At 47.5% G+C, this 20,849-nt stretch overlaps 1 protein-coding gene across 4 annotated transcripts; it reads right to left on the bottom strand.

Moving 5' to 3' along the window:
- Positions 1-6,059: 6,059 nt before the first annotated feature.
- Gdpd2 (glycerophosphodiester phosphodiesterase domain containing 2) lies at positions 6,060-19,401 on the bottom strand. 4 transcript variants are annotated; one of them, XM_013031620.1, is made up of 16 exons: positions 19,062-19,401; positions 17,240-17,353; positions 16,636-16,739; positions 16,229-16,322; positions 15,981-16,040; positions 15,621-15,719; positions 15,097-15,190; positions 14,797-14,942; positions 14,596-14,678; positions 14,083-14,233; positions 10,492-10,713; positions 10,132-10,280; positions 6,968-7,115; positions 6,763-6,845; positions 6,484-6,512; positions 6,060-6,382 (listed from the first exon to the last, which is right to left on the bottom strand). In XM_013031620.1, exons 2-16 carry the CDS (start codon positions 17,342-17,344, stop codon positions 6,330-6,332), a joined length of 1,620 nt encoding a protein of 539 aa, XP_012887074.1. In that variant the 5' UTR covers positions 17,345-17,353; positions 19,062-19,401; the 3' UTR covers positions 6,060-6,329. The 4 variants fall into 4 exon arrangements, with proteins under 4 accessions (XP_012887074.1, XP_012887075.1, XP_012887073.1 ...); XM_013031621.1 differs by lacking the exon at positions 19,062-19,401 and adding an exon at positions 18,864-18,934; XM_013031619.1 differs by lacking the exon at positions 19,062-19,401 and adding an exon at positions 18,665-18,722.
- Positions 19,402-20,849: the final 1,448 nt, after the last annotated feature.

Genomic DNA, 20,849 nt, shown 5'->3' with positions numbered 1-20,849 from the left:
CTTGAGCTGAAGAGCTGAAGGACAGCGCCCAGGCCCAGAGTTCAAGCCCCATGACCGACAAAAAAAAAAAAAGAAAGAAAAAAGCCAGAAGTGGTGCCTGGCTCAAGTAGTACAACACTAGCTTCGAGCAAAAGAAGCTCAGGACAGTACCCAGGCCATGAGTTCAAGCCCCAGGACTGGAAAAAAAACAAACTGAAAGTAGAGCTGTGGCTCAAGTGATAGAACACCAACATTGGGCAGAAAAGCTGAAGGACAGTGCTCAGACCCCCCCCAGTACTGGTACCAAGAAAATAGGTAAGGAAATGACCCCCAGGGAATAGCTAGTGCAAAAGTAGTAGGTAAGGAGTTCGGAATGTGGTTTATTGGTAGAGTGCTTGCCTAGCATGCATGAAGCCCTGGGTTCAATTCCTTAGTACCACATAAACAGAAAAGGCCAGAAGTGGTGCTGTGGCTCAAGCAATAGAGTGCTAGCCTTGAGCATAGAGAGACTCAGGGATAGAGCCCAGGGCCCGAGTTCAAGCCCCAGGACCAGCAAAAAAAAGTCCTAGGCAATAGTCCACCTGTCTTGTGTAAGGAACTAAAGAAGGGCCACGTGGCTGTAAGAGGGTGAGGGAGTAGTAAAGTACCAGGAGGTAAGATCAGAAATTTAATTAGGAACCAGATTGCTTAGGGCCTTGGAGATCATTATAAAGATTTTAGCTTTGCTTTCAGAGAGATGGAGAACCACTGGAGGGTTTTGTGCAGAGAACTGACATGGCATGGTGAGGTTTCATTAGGACTGCTCTGGCTTCTTCATAGACAACATGTTACACTAGGCAATGTTCAAACTAGGGAGATCAGTCAGGAAGCCATTTGAAATGATCCAGCTGAAAAGTGTGGCTTAGATTACAATCCTAGCACTGGAGGTCATGAGAAATGGACTCTGAAGAGATAGTTGGCAGGATTTGTTGATGCACTCGATACAGGTGCAGATTCAAGTTTCTATTTATTTGTTTGTTTGTTTTTGTTGGTCATAGGGCTTGAACTCTGGGCCTGGGCGCTGGCCCTGAGCTCTTGAGCTCAAGGCTAGCACTCTACCACTTGAGCCTTAGTGCCACTTCCGGTTTTCTGGTGGTTAACTGGAGATTAGAGTCTCACAGACTTTCTTTTTCTTTTCTTTTCTTTCTTTTTTTTTTGGGGGGGGGGTTCTGGTCGTGGGCCTGAACTCGGCCTGGGCACTGTTCCCTCAGCTCTTCAGCTCAAGGCTAGCGCTCTATCACTTGAGCCACAGCACCACTTCCGGCTTTTTATTTTCTGCTTATGTGGTGCTGAGGAATCAAACCCAGGGCCTCATGCATGCAAGGCAAGCGCTCTACCACTGAGCCACCTTCCCAGCCCTCTCACAGACTTTCTTGTCCAGGCTGGCTTTTAACTACGATCCTCAGATCTCAACCTCCTGAATAGCTAGGATTACAGGCGTGAGCCACCGGCACCCAGCCTCAAGTTTTTACTTTTTTTTTTTTAACCAGAGAAACATAGAAATTGAATCTGCCATTGACTGGGATAAGAATGACTTTTGAAGAGGTCATTGTGGGGGATAAAGATCAGGTGTTTAGATACAGACATGTTGAATTTGAGATGCCTACTAAATGTCTAAGTAGAGTTGGATGAAAGCCTTGCCTCCAAGGTGCTCAAAGTTAGAGAACTAGAAATATGAAAACGAATCATTACAATATCTGTGAAAAGTGTATTTCAGAGAGATGTACATAAAAGAAGATTATTACTGGGCATCATAATCCTAGCTATTCCAAGAGGCTGAGAGCTAAGGACTACAGTCCAAAGCCAACACCCTCACATCTCCACTTCAGGTTTTTTGATGGTTAATCGAAGCTAACAGGGTCATGGATGTTCATGCCCAGGCTGGTTTTGAACATCAACCGTCAGATCTCAGCCTCAGGAGTAGCTAGGATACAGGCATGAGCCACCAGTGCCAGGAAAGTTTACAGTTTTTAATATAATTTGACGATAGAGAGTGCCAGATTCCTTTCTACTCAGGAAAGAAGGGCCTTACAAGCCTGGATCTTCTGCACTGTTCTGATTGAGGCATAACCATTGCTAAGATTGTAGGGAATGGAGAAAAAACTATTTTCCTCTCAATTTCATCCTGCCCTATCCCCTTGGTTCTTTGCTCTTACTCTCTTCTGCTGAACCCCCTCCCCTCTCTTTTTGTGGTACTGGTGCAGAGGAGGGGTCAAATCAAAGACCTTGCCTTATGCCAGGCAAGCAGTATATATATCTGAGGTACATTCCCAGTCCCACTTTTTTTTTGGGGGGGGTGCTTTGTATTTGCCAGGCAGCCACTAGCACTGAGACATGCCTCCAATTCCTTCACTTTTTTTTTTCCCCCAATACAGCCTCCTTATGTAGCTCAGCCTGCCTACGTGCTGGGATTACAGGTGTTAACCTACCAAGGCCCAGCATCTTCTTTTCATTTTTTAGTAAATTTAAGAAAACTCCCATCCGATTCATAGTGAGCATCTTCCCGCTCCACTTCTTCCCGCTCCACAGGCGCTCTCACACTCAGAAGACCTGGCTGACAAGCCTGGAAGGAGGTCTGCAAAGCTTAGCGACTTTGACATTTATCAAGGAAACCCCTCTCTACTGCTAGGGCTCTAGAGCGAGGCCATAGAGAGACAGGCGCCCCCTACTGGTCAAAAGCAGTCTCTCCCCCCCCCCATTCCCCTGAAGGCAGCTGTGGTTGCTAGGCGACCAGGCTGTCTGCTCCTGGACTGAAGCGATGCAGTTCGGAGAAGAGATTTTCGAGGAGAGAGGATTTTTTTCTCTCTTCTTCCGCAGCCTCTCCCGCACCCTCAGCAAACAGACAGGGTAGGGGCGGGGCTGCTCTCTGCTGTCTCATAATCTGAGCTCATTCTTGAAAATAGAGCTTCATCAGGTGACCTCAGTCTTTGTGTGCTCAGAAACAATCTCCCTTGCCTAAAACGTGGTTTCTATCTGGGGGCTGGAGACCCAGGTCCTTGAAGGAAGAAGGAAGAAGTTTCTTGTTTGAAAGGGGGTGGAGGGAGGCCTTGTTTGCTGCATCCTTAGTCAATAAGAATTCTAGCAAATTGGGATCAAGTGGGAAGCATTTTGGTGGTTAGTCCAGTTAGGTGTTATTATTTGCCCACCATTCCCAATGTATTCATTGGAATGCTTCTGCTTTAGCTAATTAAAATAGTCTCCATAGGAGTGAGAATATATAAAGGATCACTCATAGCTCAGTGGGGACAATTTTCTCAGTGGTTTTCATGAATTATGTTTTCTCTTTCTATTGTGTGTGTGTGTGTGCGCGTGCGCGCGTGCACATGCGCACATGTGCGCATAAGTACTGGGGCTGAACTCAGGGCATCAAGCTCTCATTTGACTTTTGTCCAAAGGCTGCTGCCTACCACTTGAGCCACAAGCTCCACTTTCCAACTTTTTGGTGATTAATTGGAGATGAGAGTCTCATGGACTTTTCTGCCCTGCTGGCTTCAAACAGTGATTTTCTGATCTCAGTCTCCTGAGTAGCTAGGATTACAGGCTTGAGCCACAAGAACTCAGCCTGAATTAGGTTTCTTTACAGAGAAGGGAGAGATCATGGAGTCTGTAGGATGCTGTGAGCAGAGACACTGTCCAACAAGAATACAAAGAATAGAAAGAGAGAGCTTCCTAGTTTTGTGTCTAGTTTGGGGACCTGATAGCCTGTGCCCCCTCTGCTAGGATCATACTAAAGCACCTTATGTCTATGAAGGTCTTTGGGGAGCAGAATACCACAGTGTGTCCTTCCATGAGACTAGCATTCTGGCCCAGGAATGGGCCCAGGTGGGCCAAGGCCATGGTCACAATAACCTGTCCATTAGAACACACGTCTGCCCTGTTAGCCAGGAAAACAGAAAATTCACTGTGGCAGAGTCCAAAGGAATGGCAAGCTTGTGGAGAGTGGTGCCCAGGAGTTCCCTCAAGAGTTCCAAGGCAGTGTTACCAGGCTGAGAGATCTGGCAGCCAGAGAGCATTTGGCCCAGCCACTGCCTCAGTCTACAGGCAGGATGGCAGGGGGAAGCTCCTTGATCTCTGTGTTTCCAAATTGAACTGGGTCGGGGCTGTGCCTTCTCTCTATTAATATCCCCCCAGCCCAGCCTGTTAGCCCCAAACCTGGATGCCAGGAGCTGTGTGAGTCAGCAGCTAAAAATAAGAGCAACTGCACCAGAACCCCAATAGCAGCTCCCCCTGGCCCTCCACCTGGAGGGTTTTTTTGTTTATTTTTTGTCAGTTTCCAGTGTAGGGAGTCCTAGATGGTCTGGTCGTCCTGGGGTAGCAATGGTGGGCTCAGGGTTGAGTACCCAGGCCAGGGGCTAGGACTAAGGATCAAGGCTGGGGGCTGGCACTCTGGTGGAGCATGGACATTGAGGTTAGAGAACTTCAGCCAGGAGCTTGGGAGCAAGTGGATTGAGGTGGGTGGAGGTGGAGATGCTGGAGGTGGCCAATGTGAGGTTGGAAGGGGAAGGAAGAAATGAAGGGGCTATGAGCCTGTGTGAATGATGGGGGATAGAAAAAATTAGGTAGGGAGGGGAGGTACATGCTGAGAGATGACAGCCCTGCAGTACCTGACAGGCTGGGGACTCCAGAGCTGAGGTCAGTAGTCGGCCTGACTGAGGGAATGGGAGTGGGGCTGGGAAATCAGAAATCAGGGAAAAGCAAGGAAATGCCTGGTGCAAGATGGCGTAGAGCCCCCAAAGAACAGCAGGACCTGGGCAACAGCCGCGGCGTTGTCTCCATTGAGCCTCGGGCCTCCAGACATCCTGTGCCCTGGCTTCCGCACTCTGTGCCAACTGCAGGCCAGGTATGTCAGTATGGACCACTGCCTGGGCGTGCCCGTGCCGAGGTGCATGGAGGAGGCGAGATGGAGAAGAGAAGGAACGGGGCCCGCAAGGCGGTGGGGGCGGGAACATAAAGTCTTGTCAATCTTGAGACCGGAAGTTTTTGAGGCACCCTGGGAATTGTAGTTCTCGCGGTTGCCCTGGCACCGAGATGCTAAGTACTATCCCAGATCCTAGTCTGGCAGGTGCAAAGGGAGCTAGAATCGAGTCTCCTGACTTGCCCAGCGCCTTAATCTGACTGGCCTTTGGGTGGAGGCGCGAACTAGAACATAATTCAGAGTAATGAAGGACCATAGTAAAGCCAGAGTTCCTTCCTGTCCTTGTTTTTTGACTTAACTCCCTCACCCCCTATCCTAAGCCAGCTTCAAACTGGCCCTCCTCAGTCTCAGCCTGGGGACTCACGAACAAAGGACACTGGCGAACTTGCTAGCTGAGAGGAATGCTAGGCCGGAAACTCAATTCAGAGGAATGAACACTTATGGAAATCAGACTGTGCCATCAGATTTCAGAGTCAAGGAAAGACACAAGTACTCAATCGATCTGGAAAACAGGTTACATTCAGCAAATATCACAGTGACTATGGACTTGGACCTCCTCTTGGGGCGGGTAACCACAAGGTGGAGCTACAATGCAACCCTGCACTTCATGCCTAGGCCACCACGAATGTCCCCTGGGGCAGCTTGTCTGTGGCAGTCCTTCAATATGCTGGTTGGTGCTATTCCCAAAACAAAAATCTTTGCAGCATGACCCCTCAATGTCAGGTCATATCAACACAAAATGAAAGGTGCATGCTCCCATCCCACATAGCAGAAAGATTAGATTATGACTGAGGGAGATTTAAGTTCACTTAGTAACACATTAATAGACAAGATATTGGAACTACCCAGTCTAGAAGAAAAAGCTGGGCACAGCAAAAAAAAAAAGCCACCTGTAGGCAGAGAATTAGAAGGCTAAATGGGCTATTTAGCTTGTAGCCTTTAGGCAAGAAAGCAGCTAAATTGAGTGGAACTGTCATCATCAACTTAGAGTTCTCCAGAAAAACCCATTTCATCATCTCCTTGGTCACTGTTCCAAGCTGTCCCACCTTGAAACACCCTATGCCTTCTACCCAAGAACATGTGCCCACAAGTTATCAAGAAATGCACAAGAAACATTATCTTGTTTACTTCCTTATTTTAACTTTGTTTTGGGAGGTAATTCTCCACATTCACAGGCTTCCCAAATTTTTCATATCAGTTCCCCCCACCCTCCCCAGAACTGTAGATTTCATTTCAGCTGAGGCATGCCAACTGCAAAACTTCCTGTTAGTAAAGTCTCCCCACACACACTGCAACCAATTAGTCCATAATATTCCATTTTAGCCTTTCTTCTTCCCCTGTCTTTGACCAAGGCAAGGCCTTAAGATTCCAGCTGGTAGGGACCAGGATGGGGCATTCACTCCATGTTGAAATTATTGATTCTGGTCAGCAGCACTGCAGTTTCTAAACCTGCGAAGGTGGGAAGAGGGTGGCTCATGTAGGAAGTGAGCAAGGAGATTGAGTTGGGAGGAGAAAATTAGGTGCATAGTGGGGGGGAGGGGTTGTCTTACCATTTCTTTCATTTTCCTTAGCACATCTCCTATAGACAGAAAAGTTTTCCATTATGAATTCAGCCAGTTTGTAGCAAGACATTCCACCCTGGGGTGCTCCAAATTGTCTTTCCCAGGTTCAAGCCAATTTGGTATAATAAGGATGGGTCTAAAATTTTTCAAGAATGGGGAAGACCACACCTCTAAGTCCAGACAGCACTTGTGAATTTGGGAATCAGCCTCACAATCAAGGGCCTGGAGAAAGGACAGACCCAGAACGCTGAGGCCCAAAGCACTCACCTTCGGAGAAGGAAGGTCCACAAAAGCAGCAGGGTGGAGACAGAATTGGTAATGATCCATATCATTAAGTAGGTTTGAGGGGGCTATGGGAATAGGAAAAGCCTCCTGTTAGTGGCCAAAGCCCTAAGGATAGTAGATGAAGGGAAATAAGAGCCAAAGGGACAGGATTAAAGAGAACTAGAGATGGGAGAAGAGGAGCCCTTACAATAAGCCAGATGGGGTAACGCATCTGCTGCAGCAGCTGGCAGTCGTTGGTGGTGACTGAATCCACCCCTGCACACCAGAGCAGGGAGAAGAGCCAGGGCTTGTTCACTACAAATAGGTTCACTGACACATTATCTTGGTGCAGTGCCCTGTGGGAGCAGGAAAGAAATGAGGAACATTCAAAATTGTGGTGTACAATGCACAGCAGGCAGGCCCAGCAAGTGCCTGAATCTACAATGCCATTGCTAAGTGGTATTGGTTCTAGCAGACCCTGACCAAAGGTGCTATTTTCTCCCTCTCCCTCTCTCTCTCTCCCCCTTTCTCTCCCATTCCCCCTCTCTTGCTCCTTTCCCTTTCTCCCTCTCTTTCTCTCCTTCCCTCCCTTCCTTAATGGAAATCTGCTTTGTTCTCATAACTCAATACTGCTCTCAGGATCTTGAACTCAGGGCGTTATCCCTTAGCTGTTTTTGCTCAAGGCTAGCGCTCTACTACTTGAGCCACACTTCCAGCTTTCTGGTGGTTCATTGGAGACAAAAATTCTTCACGGAGGGGCTGGGAAGGTGGCTCAGTGGTAGAGCGCTTGCCTAGCATGCATGAGGCCCTGGGTTCGATTCCCCAGCACCACATAAGCAAAAAGAAAAAAGCCGGAAGTGGCTCTGTGGCTCATGTGGTAGAGCGCTAGCCTTGAGCTGAAGAGCTGAGGGACAGCGCCCAGGCCCAGAGTTCAGGCCCCATGACCGGACCCCCCCCTCAAAAAAAGAAAAATTCTTCATGGACTTTCTTGCTGGACTTCCTTGTTCACATGGGCTTCAAACCACTATTCTCAGATCTGAGCCTTCAGGATTACAGGAATGAGTTACCAGCATCTAACCAAAGGTGATTTTTCTATGCATAGAGGGAGTCCATTTCCTAGTGGGATTCTATCCACAAGTACCAGCTTTGTTCTCTGAGGTTATGCAAAATGTGTCTCTACCCTTTGTCCCAGGACAGCCCTTCAGAGGTCTGAAGATGTGAGGCCTCAGCTCCCTGAGCCTTTCCTTCTGCAGACTCAACAAAAACCTTAGTTCCTTCAACCATTCTGGTTGGACTGTCATTCATTATTTCCTTCACTAAGCACACTTTTCTAATCTGACCTTACACAGTTTATCAATGTCCCTTTGAAAATGTGCCTTTGAACAGGATACCCCAGATAAGCTTTTGGTAGCTTTGAATAGAGGAAGATGATCTCCTACCTCTGGACACTGCCTGCAGGTTAGCCTTTCTCAATGTTATCTACTGCTGATGAGTCTGTAGACTACTACCAAAGCTCCATCAAAGCCTTGGGCTTTTCCACACTTGTTTCTATTTATGCCAGTATTTCCTTTCTTGTGCTTGTACAATTGACATTCTTCCTTCCTTCCTTTCTCTTTCTTTCTTTCTTTCTTTCTTTCTTTCTTTCTTTCTTTCTTTCTTTCTTTCTTTCTTTCTTTCTTTCTTTCTTTCTTTCTTTCTTTCTTTCTTTCTTTCTTTCTTTCTTTCTTTCTTTCTTTCTTTCTGTCCTTCCTTCCTTCCTTCCTTCCTTCCTTCCTTCCTTCCTTCCTTCCTTCCTTTCTTTCCTCCTTTCCCCCTCTTCTTCCTCCTCCTTTCTGAGACAGCATCTTGCTATATAAATCAGATTTCTCTTGAACTTATGATACTCCTTCCTGTGTCAGCCTCTCAATCACTGAGATTACAGGCATGTGCCACTACACCTGGCTATAATTGAAATTTGTGTTTCTCTTCATGGTGACAGCTTAGTAAAAGATTCTTTTGTTTTGTTTGTTTTTTTTGGGGGGGGGGTCCGGTCATGGGGCCTGAACTCTGGGCCTGGGTGCTGTCCTTCAGCTCTTCAAGCTCAAGACTAGCACTTTACCACTTGAGCCACAGCGCCACTTCCGGCTTTTTTTTCTGCTTATGTGGTGCTGAGGAATCGAACCCAGGGCTTCAAACATGCAAGGCAAGCGCTCTACCACTGAGCCACCTTCCCAGCCCAAAGGTTCTCCTATAAAGTACTTATAATATCTGAGATATCATTCAGTTCACATTTTTCTGTGTGACCACAGGCAAATTCTAAGGCACCTTGGCAACCTCGTGTTTGGAATTGTATCATGTTTACTCAATGGTTTATCTTCTGGGGCTCAGTTCACAACTGGGACTCTCTTACCTCTCTCTTCTCTGGACCTATCCCCTCTTTTCTGATTTCTTTCATGTAGAATAAAGGTGAACTACTCCTGACTTATAAGGCCTACCCAGTTTGGCCCTTGCCTACTTTCCCAGCTTCACCTTCCTCTTGCCATTAGGCTGAGGAAACCATTAGTTACCCCAGCAATTCTGCTGCTCTCCCTATAGTTAATTGTGTTCCCAGGCCTTCCCAGTTAGATATTCCCAAATCTCAGCTCAGATATCAACTCTTTAGATGCTTTCTGACATAACTGTCCAGTTTCTACAACAACCCCTAACATCCCGATCACTAAGACATGTCCATTTCATTTTCATAGCACTCATCACTACCTAATATGCATATTTTAATTGGTTTATTGTCTATCTCCTCTTTTTCCTGTGTGCACATGTGCATTGGGACTTGAACCCAGGGCCTAAACTTTTTTTTTTTTTTGCTGGTCCTGGGTTTTGAACTCAGAGCCTGGGCAATGTCTCTGAGCCTCTCTGTGCTCAAGGCTAGCACTCTACCACTTGATCCATAGCACTTCATGCATGCTAGGCAAGGAGTCTACCACTAAGCCACATTCCCAGCCCTGAACTTTTTTGCTCAAGTTTACTGCTCTACCACTTGAGTCACAGCTCTCCCTCACACTTTTTGGTGATTAACTGGAGATAAGAGTCTCACGGACTTTCCTGCCCAGGCTGAATGTAAACCACAATCCTCAGATCTCAGCCTCCTGAGTAGCTAGGATTATTGGTATGAGCCGTTGGCACCCAGCTTTGTCTATTTCTTTTACTAGTACCTAAATTCTATGAAAGCAGGAATCTGATTTGTGTTTGCACCCCAAAGCCTGCAACAAATATTACTCAATCAACAGCAATAAATATCTGTTCTGTGAGTGAATGAATAACCTCTGCACTCCCTGTACTGATTTTTCCCTGTCCTTAGCTTTGGATACCCTTTGGTTCCTTTTCTCTGGCACTCACTTGATGTTCAACAGTGGCAGTTCTTGATAGGGAAGATTGAGAAATAGGGGCTTCTCCGTTCTGTTGCCTCTCTGCTGTCCATATATCTGGCGCATTTGGGGTGCCCGTTGTTGGACATTCACCCGATCTTCATCTGGTAGCCAAAGGACCTGTATACAGGGAAGATGGACATGAAGCTGAGAACACCTAGAGATTCCAGGGACAGAGGCAGGAAAAGTTTGGCTCCAATATAGGGTGTGTAACCTCAGGGGAGGGGCAGAACACTGGGGTAACAGGTAGCCCTGAAATCACTATGGCCTAGGGAAGGTGGGGTGGGCAGAGGGACAAAAGGGATTTCATTGGGACCCCTAACATCATTACCATGTCTTGGGGCACCCTTGCATTCAGCACAGTCTCCAGTGTTTGGTTCACAAAGGTGTCATAGTATGTGTGGTTTCTTGGGGGTCTGCGCAAGTCAAACATGATGGAAAGGTTGAGGGCTGCTGCTTCCTTCAATAAATCTTCTAGTGCTGGTACTGTCTGATTCCCAGCCTCTTTCTGGTCAGGGCCAGACAGATGTTTGGCACCCCAGAAAGGGTATCTCTAAAAGAAAGGACAATGATTTTAACATCAGAATTGGTGTCCTAGCTTTTTCCCCATACTCACCATCTTTTGTTCACATTTCCTCCCCACTTGCAACTCAGCTCTTGCCTCCTCTAAAGGTCTCTGAAATGTGGCTTGATTCTCTCTAGGCCTTTTCTCTATGACCTCAACCTCCTTCTGGTTTTCTGACCTCTGGTCTAGTTTCTTTTTTGTTTTTAATTTATTTTTTTATTGTGAAAATACTGTACAGAGGGGTTACAATTACATGGGCAAGATAATGCGTACATTTCTTATCAAGCGTTGTTGCCTCCTCCTTTGTTTCCCCTTCCCATCCCCCCCCCACCCCCCTGGTCTAGTTTCTTAACTTCCTTTTTCCCACTAGGTCTCTTCAGTCTCATGGAGACCTCTGGGATCTTAGAACCTTTTATTTCCTCCCAGTTTATCAGCCATACCGCTCCCCATGGTCCATCCACAGCTTAACTCTCTTCCTGCTCCTTCTGCCCTACAACTCTTAGAACTATGGCCTGAGTACTGATGGGGGCAGCTGCTGCTCAGGAGAGGAAGCTAGCTATATTTATTAACTACTTACTAGGTATAACTCAGAGTTCTAAGTACTTATGTCTTTCTACCCAGTAACCCTATAGGGTACGGTATTTTGTTGTTGTTGTTGTTGTTGGTCATGGGGTCTGAACTCTGGGCCTGGGTGCTGTCCCTCAGCTCTTTCTTCAGCAAAAGGCTAGCACTCTAACACTTGAGCCACAGCGCCACTTCCAGATTTTTTTTCTGCTTATGTGGTGCTGAGGAATTGAACCCAGGGCCTCATGCCTGCAAGGCAAGCACTCTACCACTGAGCCACCTTCCCAGCCCCAGGTACAGTATTTTTATTATTCCTATTGTACAGATGAGGAAAGTGAAACACAGATTGTCTAAGGAATGTTTCCCAGAGCTGGCAAGTGGTAGCGCCAGGGTTCAAATCTAGATGCTTCTAATTCTTAATTACTCTGATATGCCATCATAAAGAATTGTATTCATACTTTTTAATTGCAAAAGTCTGTGTCATGATCCTATTTATGCAAAATGAAAAGTATATGTATATAAAAATAAATGCATACAGTTGGACATGTAGCTGTTAAAAGTGAATATTAAGCTTTGCACTAGTGGCTCACACCTGTAATCCTAGCTACTAAGGAGGTTGAGATCTGAGGATCCCAGTTTGAAGCCAGAAGTCAGTTAAGGCAGACAGTCTGAGAGAGTCTTTTTTGTTGTTGTTGTTGGTCATAGGGCTTGAACTCAGAACCTGGGCTCTTTTCCTGAGTTTTGTACTCAGAGCTAGTGCTCTACTACTTTGAGCTACAGCTCCACATCTGGTTTTCTGGTGGTTAATTGGAGATAAGAGTCTCACAGCCTTTCCGGCCTGGACTGGCTTTGGACCATGATCCTCAGAACTCAGCGTCCTGAGTGACTAGGATTGCAGGCCTGAGCCACCAGTGTCTGGTCCAAGCGATTCATCTCTAATTAACCACCAAAAGTCAGACATGGAGTTGTAACTCAAATGGCAGAGCACTATCTTTGAGCAAAAAAAGCTAAGGGACAGTGCCCAGGCCATGAGTTCAAGCCCCACTACTGAAAAACACAAAAAAGTAAATATTTCACACAGTTTGGATTATAGGAGGCTTCATTTTCTAGGCTCTCTGAAATTTTACTCTGTGTGTGTGTATGTGTGTGTGTTTGTGTGTGTGTATGTATGTGTGCTGTTACTAGGGCTTAACTCAGGGATTTTTACTCTCACTTGTTTTTCGTCTGTTCTTGGCTAGTGTTCTGCCAATTTAGCCAAACTGCCACTTCCACTTTCAGCATTTTGCTGATTAGAGGTAAGAATCTTGTTTTTTATGTATTCTGTTTAAATCAAGATCCTCAGATCTCAGCTTCCTTAGTAATTAGAATTATAAGTGTGAGCCACTAGCACCTAGCTGAGTTGGTACATTTTTATGATGAGCTAGTATTACTTTTGTACTCATATGAAGAGATACTAAAAATCTAAAATATTTTTGCCACCTACAGAATTTAAATTCATAATTCTAGGGTCCAGTATTCAGAGCCCTTCTCCATGATTCTAAGCCTCTTCCATGATTTGCATCTCTTAGTTATGTTGAGCCCCTTTTTTTCTCTGGACACATGCTTTTTTATGGTACTGGGGTTTGAACTCATGCCTCAGGCTTGCCTAGGCTGCTCTACCACATGAGTCATGTACTCAGCCAGTTATTTTTCAGGTAAGGTCTATGTTTTTGCTGTGGACCAGTCCCAGACATGGTCATCCTTCTATCTATGTCCTCCTGTATAGCTGGGACCACAGGCAGCCACCACTACATTCAGCTTATTGGTTGAAATTGTGTGTGTGTGTGTGTGTGTGTGTGTGTGTGTGTATGCCCATGCCCATTGTGGGGCTTGGGCATCATCCCTGTGTTTTTTTGTTCAAGGCTAGCGTTCAACCACTAGAGCCATAGCCTCACTTCTGGAGCTTTTTTTGCTGGTTAATTGGAAGTAAAAGTCTCAAAGACTTTCTTGCCCCAGCTGGCTTTGAATCATGATCCTAAGATCTCAGCTTCCTGAGTAGCTAGTATTACAGGTGTAAGCCACTGGGTGATCAGGCAGGCCCAAATCTTTTTATTTTTTTGCCAGTCCTGGGGCTTAGGCATTGTCCCTGAGTTTTGTTTGCTCAAGGCTAGCACTCTACCACTTGAGCCACAGCATCACTTCTGGCATTTTTGTGTATGTGGTACTAAGGAATCAAACCAAGGGCTTCATGCATGCTAGGCAAGCCCTCTACCATTAAGCCACATTCCCAGCCCTAGCCTCAAATTTTAATCCTCCAGATCTCCATCTCCTGAGTAGCTGAGATTTTAGGCATAAGCCATCTCATCTGGCATGGAAACATACTTTTTCATATTCTGGCTGTTATCTGTACTCCTGACTAGAGTTCCCTATCTCAAGGGCTGAGGGTGTTGCTCAGTGGTAGAGTACCTGTCTAGTCTGTATTCCATCTCAACTTGTCAAACACAATTCCCTATCCTTATTTTATCCATCCTGTGAGCAAACTCTCATGTCACATGCTTCTCATAATCTTCCTCTGGGCAAAGCCACTCCTGATCTGCTAAACAGTGACCTTTCTCTACTCTCTGCCCTGGAAAAGTGTTTTTATTATGCCAGGTTTCCTATTCTAATTACTACCTAGACTTTCTTCCTTACTAGGTGGGAGTGACTTGAGAGACAGATTGTGCTCCTACTGACTAGCATAATGCTCAGCAAATACTTATCAGTAAAATGAACTCTGTCCTTTCTGAATGTCACTGTACTCAGACATGTGCTCACCTCTAGAAACCAAGTCCCGGCATTCAGCCTCTGCAGTTCAGCCCAGGAGAAGTCACTGCTGTGAGCTGTGATTCGGGCTGGAAACACAGAAGCTACATCTGTAGTCCTGCTCAGCTGCTCATCGTGCATGAGGAAGGGGACGCCATCCGAGCTGAGGGCACAAGGAGTGTCAGAGGGCCAAGATCTGTTACTGCTCTTTTTTTTTAAAGGCAACACCAGCCCAGGGCTTGAACTCAAGGCCTTGCATTTGCTTGCTCAGCTGGTGCTCTACCACTTGAGCCATGCCTCCAGCCCAGACTTTTGCTGCTTAATTGGAGATTGAGTCTTAAAGACTTTTCTTCCTGGCCAGAATTTGAACCTTGATCCTTTGGATGCCAACCTCCCAAGTAGCTAGGATTACAGGTGTTGAGTCATCAGTGCCCAACCTTTATTGCAGGGGCATGGCTGCTCATTTTTGTTTCTTGAGCTATTCCAGCCACCAGCCCCTAGATCTTGAGCCCCACCCTCTGTCACCTGACCATCACATCCGTCTCAAACACAGTTGCTCCACATTCAGCTGTCTTCCTCAGGGACATCAGGGTGTTTTCAGGGGCCAACTGAGAAAGGGAATGGGTATGAAGGTTGCAGGGAAAGGTGGAAGCCTGGAAATGCACAGGCCTGACTGCAGCCTGGAGAAGCAAACCTTCCTCAATGGCCCAGACTTGTGCCACTTACCATGGGAGCTCCTCGGTGTCCAACCAGTCCAGGCTTGGGGGGTAAGTTTCCAGGTTTCATGATGCACGGTGAGGATACATACAGGGGGACCAGGTAGATGAATAGGGCAACTCCAAAATACAGAACTAGTAGCAGAATCTTAGGACCTGTAGATTGAGGGAAAGATATTGGAAAAAGGGCAATGGGAGGGGGTACTTGAGAGGCAGAAGACAGAGCACAGGTTTAGGAAACAGGGTATGAGTGATAGGAGGGAGAAGCCATCAGCAGCCAGCAAAGGTTAGTGGGGGTTGTGGTTGGCACCTCTTGGACGGATACGGTAGAAGGTATCAGCCACAGGCCAGGCCAGGAGGGTGATTCCAGCAACTGCTCCAATGTGAAGGAATGGGGCTGTGGCCTGTGAATAAGAGCTGGTAAGGAGAGCTTTTCTTACTGCTCCTTACTTTTTTTGTGTTGGTACTGGGGCTTGAACTTAGGGCCTGAGCACTGACTGTGAGCATTTTTTTCACTCAAGGACAGAGCTCTAGTGCTTGAGTCACGCCATTATTTCTGGCTTTTTGCTGCTTAATTGGAGATAAGAGTCATGGACTTTCCTGTTCAAGGTGGCTTTGAACAACGATCCTCAAATCTCAGTCTCTTGAGTAGCTAGGATCACAGGTGTGAGCCACTAGTGCCCAGCTTGCTCTTTACTCTTATCTTTTGAGGGGCTGATGTTTGGAGTTCAGAGATACCTACAGTCTTAGGGAACCAGGGAACAACATTTGCTTTAGGATTGGCCACAGGCCATGGCTCTCACCTAGACACTGAAGATCATATCAGCCACTCACCTGTAGTGACAGATGTAAGCTATGCCACTCCTGGTGCCACCGGATGTCCAATCCCACAAGGCCAGTGGCAACAAGAAACATAATAAGGAGCAGTAGAACCTGGAAGGGGGAAGGATGGATGGAACGTTCTTTGTTAACCTAGGCTCATGGTTTATTTTGCCTGGGTTGCCCCCTTCCCTTTGTTGAGACAGGATCCTTCCCAAACCCTAACACAGACTCTTCTTTCACTGGGCAAATATTTGCTGGATTTGAAGTCCTGTACTCAACCCCAAGGGTAGAAAATGGAAGTCCTCATTCCACTGGACACAAAGTGCTGGGCCCTGGCATCCCTTATTTTCCTCTCTGTCAATCCTGCAGTACCTTGTGGAGACCATGTAGATGTAGAGGCTGTCCACAGAGGTGCAAGAGCAGGGCCAGGAGCTGAAGGAAGAAGGTAGGGAGACTTAGGAGGCATGAAGAGTTCTAGGGAAATGTCATTGAGGGGAGGCTCTTGCAGGCTGGTACCTCCCTCCCACCCAAACATTAACACCCTCCCCTGAGGACAAGAGGATACAGCAGTACTAGAAAGAAGAGCTAGCGGGGATTATGCCGCATGCTCCAGAACCCACCAATAGCAGGGATGCATATGTGACCAATAGAGAGATGATCAACACAAATACCAGAGACCAGTCCATCCAGTGTCCCCAGTGTCGGAAAAGGAATCTGTGGGAGGGAAGAAGAAGAAGACATCCAAGTGGGAGAAAGGGTGTCAATAGTAGCCTCATGGGAGATGGGGGTGGGTTGATCCACTTAGAAGGGAGAAAGGACAAAGACCTCCATGAGCTCAGGCCTCTAAGGATTAGGGTTTTCATGGAGGGATTTTCTAAGGAGGTTAGGGTAGCAGGAGAGCTGGAGGGGCTGGGTTGGGGTGAGGATGACTGATGGGTTCTCCCCTCCCCCACAATACCCAGGCGGCCTGAGGTAGGGAGTAAGTGGCCATATATGCTGAGGAAGGGGTGGGGAACCCATGACACACTCGTTGAAGTTGTGCAGGTCATTGAGAAGGATGAGCCCGATGTACAGCCAGGCCAAGGAGAGGAGGAAGGTGAGGCAGAGCAGGCCAAACCAGATATAGTCACACTGCAAAGGGGCAGGAGAAAAGCTCTCACAGCCTATCCCAATTTCTGCTCAGAGGCCCCAACCACGGCAGCTCAAAAGAGCTTCTTGTCATGTATTGGGCTGCTGTGTTCTGAGCAGTTCTCTTTATAATTCGAGTAAGATTTTCCTCCTAGAGAGAGAAAAACCCTTCTAGTTGGGCACCTATGGCTCACGTCAATAATTCTAACTATTCAGGAAGCTGGGATCTGAGGATTGTGGTTCAAAGCTGGCTTGAGCAGGAAAGGCCATGAGACTCATCCTCAATTAACCAGCAGAAAACTGGAAATGGAGCTGTGGCTCAGTGATAGAGCACTAGCTTTGAGCAAAAGAGGTCAGGGACAGTGCCCAGGCCCTGAGTTCAAGCTTCAGGGCCTGAAAATAAACAAACCCTTCCTCCCAGTTGCTTAATAGGCCTCCACATTCCTTCCCTTTGAACAAGCAAAGGCTTTGACTTTTGGCCTCAGCCCCCATCCCTATGTCACCTTGCTGGTATGATTCCTCTCTTTGGGTCCAGTTCTCCAGTGGCAGCTATACAGGCAGTGGAGGCAGCGGGCCCAGATGGAGCGGCAGTCAGGGGACTCAGCCATGGTGAAAGCCTGGGGGAAGGGACACTGCTGTCAGGGACCCTGGCAGAAAGTAGATTTCAGCCTTCCCTCCCAGTGTATTTGTGGAGCCTGGGGGAGGGCCACAAGCATGGGCCACTGCTTGGCAACAGAGGGAAGTCACTGGGCAGGCTTGAGAACCTTGGATTGGATGAAGCCCACAACCCTGGCTTTGAGCCTGGTAAAGAAAGACAAAGAGTTTCTTTACCTTTTCCCTTTATTTTCAGTACCTGGAAAGCCAGTGGGACACAGGAGGATCAGCTCTGGGCCAGCAGAAAACATACCTGTGTGCTCCAGCTCCTCCCTATATAACAGCACTCTAAAGGAGGTGGAGTGCTGGGTGGGTCTTCAGAAGAAACTGCCTCGGGGTGAGGTAAACTTGGTTCAGCAAGTTGAGGCAGATTTGGCTCCCATTTACACGGCCCCATGCAGAGTTATCTTCCCACCACGGGAAGCTGTAGGGACCTTAAGCAGTTCTGACCTGAGGCTAAGGGAGGCCCAGCTTGTTGCTTAGTTGCTATGGATACACAGATTGTACAAATCACAAAGCCCTGACTGAAAGATTCTCTGTGTCCCCTTCCCAGGGGGTCGGGGGTGGGGCACTGCCCGTGAGAGGAAAACCAGGAGAAACTGGCTGCTGGGGTCACTCACAACCTGTTAAAAAGAACCAGTACACACCTGGAGAATGCAAGCTCTAGCACAGTAGCTTAGTCTTTTCCTGCCTAGTCACCTAGTTCAGTCACCCCCCACAACCCAACCAGAAACCAAGCCCCCCCTCCCCCTTTCAGCTGCCCCACCCTCTGCATTAGCTTCGGTGAAAGTACAAGGCGCATCAGAGAAAGGTGTGTGTGGTGGTGGTGGTGGTGTTGTCTTGGAGCTGGGAATCCTGATCCCAGCTCCGTGAGCTTCTGGGTCTGCCCAAGACAAAGCTGATCCCTTAAACTATGCTGGATCTGTGATTGTTATTATACTCAAGACAGGAGTGTATTTACGACAGGTGAGAATTTTATTACTGAGCCAATGCAAGCAAGTGGGTGGGTGTAATCTATGTTAGTTTATGTATGATGCATGTTACACTAGTGGGTTTCAAGAGAATTTAATTGAATGTGTAAAGGAATTTGATATACCCAAAGAGCTGCATGATGTGTGTGTGTGTGTGTGTGTGTGTGTGTGTTTTCTAGGGGACAGGGCTACATGGTGTCCAAGCTCCTCTGAGGTTGTGGAATCTTAAGGAGTGTAGTGGCTGTACCCTTTCAAGGAAGAAGAATGTGGCTCCTCCTGAAACTCCCTCTCTTCTATGCTTACCTTGGGAAAGAAGGGTTGGGGTAGAGGTGGAGAAGTAGGCTCTGGAGTAGAGGGAAGAAAACTTCTATCCATTCTAAGCATCTCCCCAGCAGACAGCCCCCACTGCTGAGCTGTGGTAGCTTGTCCTGAGCCCATCCCTGGGCTATGGTAGCTTGTCCCGGACTCCAGTCCACACCCCCTGCCCTGCTTGAGGTCCTACCCTTGAATCCCAGACTGCCGTCCAGAGTCCCACCTCCCTCCATGAACCGATGTGATCAGGATCTGAACAGCCTGGAAAACCCAAGCAGAGGGGTGCTGCTCAACCTCAGGATCCCAGTCCTGCTAGGGAGAGATTATCTGTACCACCATCCCCCCATAACTCCCGGTGGTATCCCCCAGCCTTCCCGAACCCTCACACCTTTTCTCAGCGCAGCTCTGCTCTCTGCTCTGCGCTGCTTCCCAGCTCCTCTTGAGTTGTCTGCCTCCTCCCTCTTGCAATCCTTGGCTCAGCCCCACCAAACAGGTGGCACTGTTGCCACCTACAGGAGGATGTGTGGGTCCTCTCTGAAGGCCCGCAGCTGCTGTATGGCCTGAGCCCAGCCACAGTGGGAAGATGGGAAGGGAGTGAGTGGGAGGGAGAGCAGAATTGCTTCTTCACTTGCTGGCGGTCAGGGGGCTTGGGTGAGGAATTCCTTTGTGCAGTTTTCCCTATCCCCTCAGTCCCTCCTCCTGTTCCCCTCCCAGTCTCTGCCAGGCTTTGTCCTGGCTCAGAGAGGCCAGAACTGAGGGCACAGGCTGGCGGGAAGCTGGGGGGAGGTGACCACACAATTTTGCAGTGAGCAAGGGGCCCATTCAGGCCCCTGGAAACACTTTCAAGTGTGTGAGTTTCCAATTGTGTGAGAAGTGTCTCAAAGCTTCCTGTGAATAAAGCCCTCAGTCACTAGCCTCTTTTTCCACATGTGCAAGGAATATCTATAAAATGTGACTGCTTCTTAAGTTCTTGGCGGCAGGTTTGCCTTATTTCTGAACCAGGGGTCCCCATGAGCTCTGTGGATCTCGAGTGACAACTTAGCAGTCCTGCCTTTTATGTCACCCCATTCAAGAGATGCTCATCTGGGCCAAGCTGAGTCTTATATCATTCTGCTGCTCTGTGTTGTCTCTAGAGCATGAGGGTCTTTGAGAACGACTTGAGTATATAGTGTGTTGAGGGTAATAGACTTTGGAAAGAGGCTTACACGCAAAGATGTAGTTATTCCAGCATCAACAGAAGAAAGTAGCCCAGCAAGCTTAAAGCCAAAGGTCAGTGTGAGCTGGGGGTTGGAGCTAACTTGATGGGCTGACCTTTTCTGCATTCTGACTGAAGTGGTGACTTGGGGTCTGGGGCTAGTAAGGTATTGGTAGGAAAGATATTTTTTCCTGGGGAGAAACCTGCCCCTCCCCCTTCCCCTCACTGGATTTCAACCATTGAGATGGAAGACTAGCTTTCGGCTGCCAAGAAGCAGCCCCCTCCTTCTCTGCTTTCCCATTGTATTCACAGGCTCTAGTTGCCAATGGTAGACTCCTTTACTCCCTCAGGAATTAAAATGCAAAGAGAAGCAAGGCTGTTTGTTGGCAGGAGGCCAGGGAGGGCTAGCGGGTCACCCAGTCCTTAGCAGGCTTCATTCTAGGTAGGTTGTTGTTCAATTTCCTGTTTGGGTTGTGGTGCATTCTACTCTTGATTTTCTAGTTCGTGGAGTGGGTTTGGTAGCTTTTTAGGGGTGGGAATCAACATGAATGCATTTTTGAATCTCGGGGCTTGTGAGCTCCCAGGATAGAAATCTACTCAGCAGCTTGTATATATGGCATTGCAGGGCTGGCTCCCTTCTAGTTTAAAAGAAAAAAACAACAAACGTTTGGTGTTGGTGCTTGAACTCAGGTCTTCACACTTCTGCTTGGCTTTTTTTGCTCAAGGCTAACATTCCACCACTTCAGCCATACCTACACTTCCAGGCTGTTGCTCAAACCATTAACCTCAGATCTCAGCCTCCTGAGTAGCTAGGATTACAGATTCCAGCTCCCTTCTAGATTTTAAGCAGAGCTGGAAAAACTTCATGCACAATAATGAGCTGTGCAATAGGATGTCACACATTAGACTTGGGTTCATTTCATAGCTCTATTACTCCATAACATGATGACTACATAAATTATTTCTTTGTACCTCAGTGCT

The sequence above is a fragment of the Dipodomys ordii genome, unplaced genomic scaffold (genome assembly GCF_000151885.1).
Source record: "Dipodomys ordii isolate 6190 unplaced genomic scaffold, Dord_2.0 Scaffold142, whole genome shotgun sequence".
Lineage (NCBI taxonomy): Eukaryota > Metazoa > Chordata > Mammalia > Rodentia > Heteromyidae > Dipodomys > Dipodomys ordii.
The sequence above is the reverse complement of the archived record's forward strand: the minus strand, read 5'-3'. Positions and strand labels throughout refer to the sequence as shown.